The 6,622-nt window shown below is 44.1% G+C and overlaps 1 protein-coding gene across 8 annotated transcripts in view; it reads right to left on the bottom strand.

The window, feature by feature from the left end:
• Window positions 1–1,834: 1,834 nt before the first annotated feature.
• FGF1 (fibroblast growth factor 1) overlaps window positions 1,835–6,622 on the bottom strand; it is an 81,357-nt gene continuing 76,569 nt past the window's right edge. For all 8 annotated transcript variants that reach the window (XM_054568252.1, XM_054568253.1, XM_054568257.1 and 5 more), the window contains one exon: window positions 1,835–5,054. In XM_054568252.1, coding sequence (XP_054424227.1) covers window positions 4,860–5,054 — 195 coding nt within the window. In that variant the 3' untranslated portion in view covers window positions 1,835–4,859. The remainder of the gene's footprint in view (window positions 5,055–6,622) is intronic.

Genomic DNA, 6,622 nt, shown 5'->3' with positions numbered 1-6,622 from the left:
AATCCACTGAGCCACAGCAGCCAGGGTGGCCATCTTCGTTTGACATGTTTTTACCATACTCGTTGATATAATAACCCCAAAATGCTAAGGGTTTAGGGTTCCCCTACCCTACCCACCCCATGGTAGACAGTACATCCCTTGGATGTATATGAAAAGTGATGGCTCTATTTATATTTTTCTCTTTGTGATCCAACTCACCCATGAGAGGCCAATTCTTAGCTACCCTAAGCCCCTCAAACATTTAGAACGTGGAGCTGCTTTTTTAAGTTGATTTGGAAAAGATGGGAATTTTTAAATCCCTATGTCAGGGGCATACCAGTAACAAGGGTGTTTATCCTATGATAGTCATTTTGGGTAGATAAGAGGGTAGAGAAGACAGCAATTTCTAGAAATTGTTGGGGGCTGGGTTTCTAGCTTTTTCCTGGCTCGGTCTCCTTTTCATGTCTTGTTTAGAAATGGTTATGAAGCAGGAATTGGGGACGGCACAAAAGGGAGGAATGGAGTGGAGACTGTGGGCGTTAGGGAGGGAATGACCCAAAGTGCTGAGAATTCCGAGGAAGGTGAGGGGTCCAAGTTCCCAGGGCTCTAAGAGCAGGAGTCTGCCAGGACCCGTGTTGGAGGGGCATTGGGTGTCCCGGGAATCGACAGCATTGCATTCATTTTGCACGATTAGTAGCAGACCAGCCGAAAGAATTCACTAGGCCCTTAGAAATGGTGGTTTCTGGAAAATAGGATGTCCCCCTTGTTTCTTCAAGAATGAATTGTGTCTTTGAAAACACTAATGTCATAATAGAGGATTTTAACTGAGTCTCGTTTTTGGAAAGGAGAATGTTTACGTTAAGCCATTTTTAAAACTTTGGCTGTCACCCATTAATGTTGTGATCCAATTTAATTGATCTTGACCAGCATATTTTAGTAAAATGTAATAGAAAAATATAAGTGCATCTCATATATATATAGTTTTGTGACAGTTTTTTGTTTCAGTCGTACATAGGTACAAGAGCATGTATTTGCTGGGTTGTGATGGAAAATGTTGTTCTTAGTGTGAACAGGCTCCAAAAAGTAGAAAAATATTGCTTTAGGCCGCTTTAAAAGGAAACAGAGAGGTTGATTGTGGTTTGTAATTAGCAGAGTGAGCAAACACTGCCCAACTCTTTTTTTAATTGGTGCACACGCATATGTGAGTGTGGGCGTGTGTGAACGTGCATGTGTGTCATCTGATTCTGCCAGGACATCTAGGCAACAGTGTACTTTCTCCTGAAAATAAGAAGTCATAAGATTCAGAAGTTTAAGGAGATGTTGCTTAGTGTGATAATTTCAGGAAATCTGCTGGGGGAACTATAAGCTGCACTTTAAGGGTCTTGAGATGTAAGAGATGTGCCTCTTACCATAGACTTAAAATTGTAAATCAGTCCTTGAATTTTTTTAGATCATAGTACCTTTGCCTAAGAACAAGCTGGTCAACTTTACAATAGTAACATAATTTTGTATGATTTCTACTGTGAACAGAAATTGTCAAGTGAGTTAGTTATGGTGCTTGGCTCTTCAGGGGGCAAAGTTCCCAAATATATTTCCCAAGTGGATCCCTAGGAAAACATTAGTATTGCCTTAGGTCTCTAAACAAAATGAAAAACGTTGCTACCTTACTTTTTCCTATCAGTCTTTAAGATTTCATATCTGGTGACAAGCTAAGTGTAGCAAACAAAGCATCCACACCTCCGGGTGCCAGGGAAGCCCTTCCATAGGAAAATGAGATACCATGATGCAGAGGAACTCAGAGACATTATATTATTCTCTATTGGAACATTTATTAATACTTGTAAGGTGCAAAAAAAAAAAAAAAAGAGACAGTGATGTGAATTGACAGGCATCTTCTTCATCAGAATTCTGTTCTGCAGCCCAGGAGCTTGGTTGGTTTAGGCATCATGTTCTACAAGGCTGAGGTCTTGGGCTCCGTCGCCTCCAATGCAAAGCAAGGGCCCGATCTTCAGTACCATGTGATGCGCTGGCAGTTTTTATAAGTACATGCTGTTGGCCATAGGAGGCGTTATCATCCCTTCCGGGAAACAGGTCACCACCGTCTCCACCAGCACATTGGAAACAAAAGCATACACACTCCTGAAGCTTTGTACAGAACGTCAGGCAACTCGTAACAGTTGGCCTGAAAATGAACCCACATGACAGGCAAATGGCTGCAAGGCTGACCCAAGGAAGAGGGAGGGCAACAGGGATGCTCCATGTTTAAGGAACTAGAGCATGTTCAAGACACATTGAAGGGCTGGGGGCCACTCCCTTCCTCCCAGATCTGACAGGCTCTTTTCCCGATTAGACAGTGAGCTGACCTGGTTCTGCAGTTGACCATGTTCGGCTTGCTTTGCCTTGTCCTCTGACACTTGGATAGGGGTTTTTGTCTTATGCCAGGGGTTGCTAACTCTTCCCACACCTGGATTTCTGAGACTTGCTGTTTATTCAACAGGAACCTCCAAAAGTCTCTTTTTACTTGACCGAAAGAAATGAATCCACAGCATCTTTCTTCATGCATCTAATGCCCTGGGAGAGAATACAGCAGCAAACCAGACGGCCAAGGTTCTCAGGGGCCCCAGTGCCCAGGATAGTGCCGGACACACTGTAGACACTTCATAAATACTCAGTGACAAGTACACGAGCGGTAACTGACCCGAGGGTGTCACGGTCACAGTAGTGTTCTTCCACAATGCTCCAGGCCTGAGCCCACAGACTTCTGTCTCATCTGTTAGCAATGGTATTTACATTTTCTTGGCCAATGTTATACTTCAATTTGATTCATACACTGAAAACGATGGACCATTATAAATATCTTGGATTTCCTTTATGGATGCCTTTTTCTGGCCAAATCTTTGTAGTAAAGAGATGTTATGCCACACTCTACTACTCCTAACTTGCCTGCAAAGATTTATTAATATAAAATAAAATTGTCTTATCCAAGTTACCAAAAAAAGTTATGTAATCGCTTTGCTGTAGAAACAAACGTGAGATGGTATTATTCACAATCACATTCACTTGGTTCAGTTCCTCAATTGTACCATTGCTTCAAACTTTCACCAATTGTCATTTTTCTTCCATTCTCAATATGACAGTTCAACTAGGAATTGTTTTGCAATTAATAACTTCATTTTTTTAGAAAACATGAACTAACACTCTCATCAGTTTTTATCCACAATTATCACATCATTACTTAAGAATCCCCATTTTCCAAGAAAAAATTTCTAACAGCAGTGGAAAACAAAGGAAAATCTCATTTTACAAGTAAATGTAGTATAAGTAGTAGATAACTGAATAGCTTATACATCATATCCTATTATCATTGTCAGTGGCTGCATGCTAATCAGTTTAACTGCCTTTGAGCTATATATTTTTAAATGTGATTAAAACATACAGTCTCACAGTAAATTTAAATGGCTTATTAAACACCTTTACAGGGTAACAGTATCGTATGTCAAAGATGAATGGTGTTTCTAATTTGCCAGCCACTTGGGTCAAGTTTACTTTAAGCAGGAAGCATATTTATACAAGTGATCGTAACACAAACGGTCTTTTGGGAAAAGCTGTTTGTGAGGGTTTAACATTTTTGAAGTATGCTTTTGTTTATCTTCTAAATGGGCATTTTATAGGCAATGGGCCAAAGCACCTCAGCGCAGGCGTAATGGCCACCGATGCTGCCTGAATGCTACAGGGTTCTTAGGGGTGCGGAGAGAGGGGGCGGGTGGCAGGGTTGAGCCACCTCCATTTGACTACCATCCTTCAGACCTCCACTGAAAGAGTGGTGGGGGACAGCAGCAGCATCTACAGTGCCCAGGAGCTTGTTGGAAACATCACAGCTGCACCCCAGACCCACTGAACCAGAACCTACATTCAAAAACACTCCCCCGTGTGGTCTCTCAGCCCTGCTGGGACCCACAAGCCTCCGCTTCCTGGTGGCGAGGCTCAGCTCATGGCATCCCTGTCTCTCTCCTTCTCACTCCTAGACTCATCCTGTTTAGAGGATAACGACCCCTCAGCCCATGCTTCCCTTTCTTTCTCATCACTCCCGCACTCACTTCCTGGACCCCGATGAATTTACCAACATCGACGTCGTTGCTCAAGGACCCACTTCTCAGGCTGTCCACCGGACATCACCCAGGGGCTTCCTGTTGCCCGACAGCCTGCGGAGGGCCAAGGCCTCAGGAGGACTGCCGCGGCTCTGCGTTTGTTCGGCTCTCTTGTGCCTGAGCCTCCCGTTCCCTCAGCGACTCTGCGCTGAGATGCCGTCCTTCCAAACCATCCACCAGAGCCCAGCCTCCCCTTGCCACTGTAATCCCTTCTGGTCTTGAGAAAGGATTTCCTCATCCCTGTTTCTACTCACGGAACGCTGCCTTTCTCTACCCTAGTCATAAGCCTTTCTGCTAATGTTTGTGGGGCATCAATAGGACCAAGGGGAGTCACGCCGGATGTTCGGGGGAATGCGGACAGGGTTTACTCAGTCGAGGAAATCAAATGCAGTTACTAATGATCCACTCGGCAGCCCACAGACACGCTTCTTGTGGCCCCACCTTTGCATTGAAAAGCTCAGCCTGCAGCAGGTGCCCAGAGGCAACTGCACCTCCAGAACAGACCCAAACTACCCAGCCAACTGGCCCCTTGAAGCGATGGGGTCCCCTCTGTTCCAAACTGTGCTGGGGTAAAGGGCTCTGCAAGAAAATGAATGGGGCGTTTTAGAGGTGCATTGCTTACAAATTCAGGCTCTGTGGGCCAGGGGTTAGTGCAGCCAATGGTCAGGGGAACAACCTGCGGTCAGCTGGTGATGACCCCTCTGGAGCGGTCAGCACCCAGAACAGATTTCTTTAATCGGAATTGACTGGCAGGGGGAGAAACAAGATTGCTTTCTGGCCGTAGTGAGTCCGGGGACCACGCTTGCAGCTTCCATTCTTCTTGAGCCCCACGAACCAATTCTTTTCTGCGTGCTTCTTGGACGTGTAGGTGTTGTAATGGTTTTCCTCCAGCCTTTCCAGGAACAAACATTCCTCATCCGGTGTTTGCTAAAAAGATAAAACCAGAAGAGAGTAGAACTGTTAGTGAGTGGTTTCAAGCGGGCTCCTCTGCCTAAAGCTGTGTGACCCTGGGCCAATTTCTGAGGCTCTCTGTGCCTTAGTTCCTCCTTCAGTAACATCGGGGTGATAATGTGGTCTATCTCTGGGCCTGGTGATGAGACGTAGAGCAGGACCCAGCACATAACGAGCCTTCACTATACATTTGCTGTTACTGTAAGCTCCCCTCCTATTTTGTTGTCTTCAGGACCCGATGTCTGCCAGCGAGGAGATCCTGAATGACTGCGAGCACCTGAAGGGTGGCACAGGGGCCTTTGTCTCTCTAGAGGCCTGGCCGGCACAGAGGCGTGGCCATGAAAAGTGTCCAAAGCAGGTAAAAGCAGACTGTGATGCAGCAGGGGCATTTAAGTTTGGACTTAAAGAATGAATGAAAACCTACTAATATTACTTTTCATCCTGGTGATTTTCACTAACAATAGCAGGATTTTTATCTTAGCATTTTAAGCATGTAAACAATTGCACAAAATGTGCCCTAACTTTAAAACATATCATGGAACTTGAAGTTTAAAAAAAAAAAATTGGCCCTGGCTGGTGTGGGTCAGTGGTTTGAGCGCTGGCCTGCAAACCAAAGGGTCGCTGTTAAGACTCCCAGTCAGGGCACATGCCTGGGTCGTGGGCCAGGTCCTCAGTAGGGGGCGCATGAGAGGCAACCATACATTGATGTTTCTCTCCCTTTCTCCCTCCCTTCCCCTCTCTCTGAAAATAATAAAATCTTTCTTTAAAAAAAAGAAAAAAATTGTACTTTTTAAGAACTACAATTTTACTGTAAAAAAAGAAAGAAAAAAGAACAACCCAAAGCCCACCCACCCTGATATAGGCAACTGTTAGCAGGTGACATACGTCCTTCCTCACGTTTTCGTGTACGTACACACAGAGAGAAGTAGAAAAGACCAGATGGATATAGACTTGTGATGCTATCAAAATGGCATGCTATGTCTGTTGTTTTAAAAATGGGCAGTAAGCCGATGAAAACATTCAATCTCACTAGCAAGAAAATGCAAATTAAAAAAATGATATAACATATGTTGGTGATGATATCTGCAAGGCAAAAAAAGATTTACGAGTTAGTATTGGTGAGAGTGGAGGAAATAGGCACTCTCATGCGCTGTTGCTGAGGTATATTGGTGGGATCTTTCTGAGGGTAGTTTGGCAATATGTATCAAAGTTTTAACCATGCACTGCCTGGGACCCAGCAATTTCACTTCTAGGAATGGATCCTTAGGAGATAGCTGAGCAAGTGTAAACCCGTATTTTCAAGGATGATCTTTGGATATAATGGTAACAAATTGGAAGCAACCTAAATATGCATGGAAAGGTGATTGCTTAAGTAGACAGTGGTACATACATACAGTGGAGTCCAACTCAGTTATAAATTTATTAAGCTGGAAAGATAGCTATAACATATTAAATAGGGCAGCTACTTTTAAAAAGTCTACCAACTTTTTTTTTTAACTTGGAATGCATCTGTAGAGAGTGGGAGGAACCCCGGTTAATAGAAC

Source organism: Pteronotus mesoamericanus, unplaced genomic scaffold (assembly GCF_021234165.1).
Source record: "Pteronotus mesoamericanus isolate MK-2021 breed Mesoamerican mustached bat unplaced genomic scaffold, CSHL_Meso_final contig_2, whole genome shotgun sequence".
Taxonomy (NCBI): Eukaryota; Metazoa; Chordata; class Mammalia; order Chiroptera; family Mormoopidae; genus Pteronotus; species Pteronotus mesoamericanus.
Note: the sequence above shows the minus strand (reverse complement) of the source record. Positions and strands in the feature narration are given on the sequence as shown.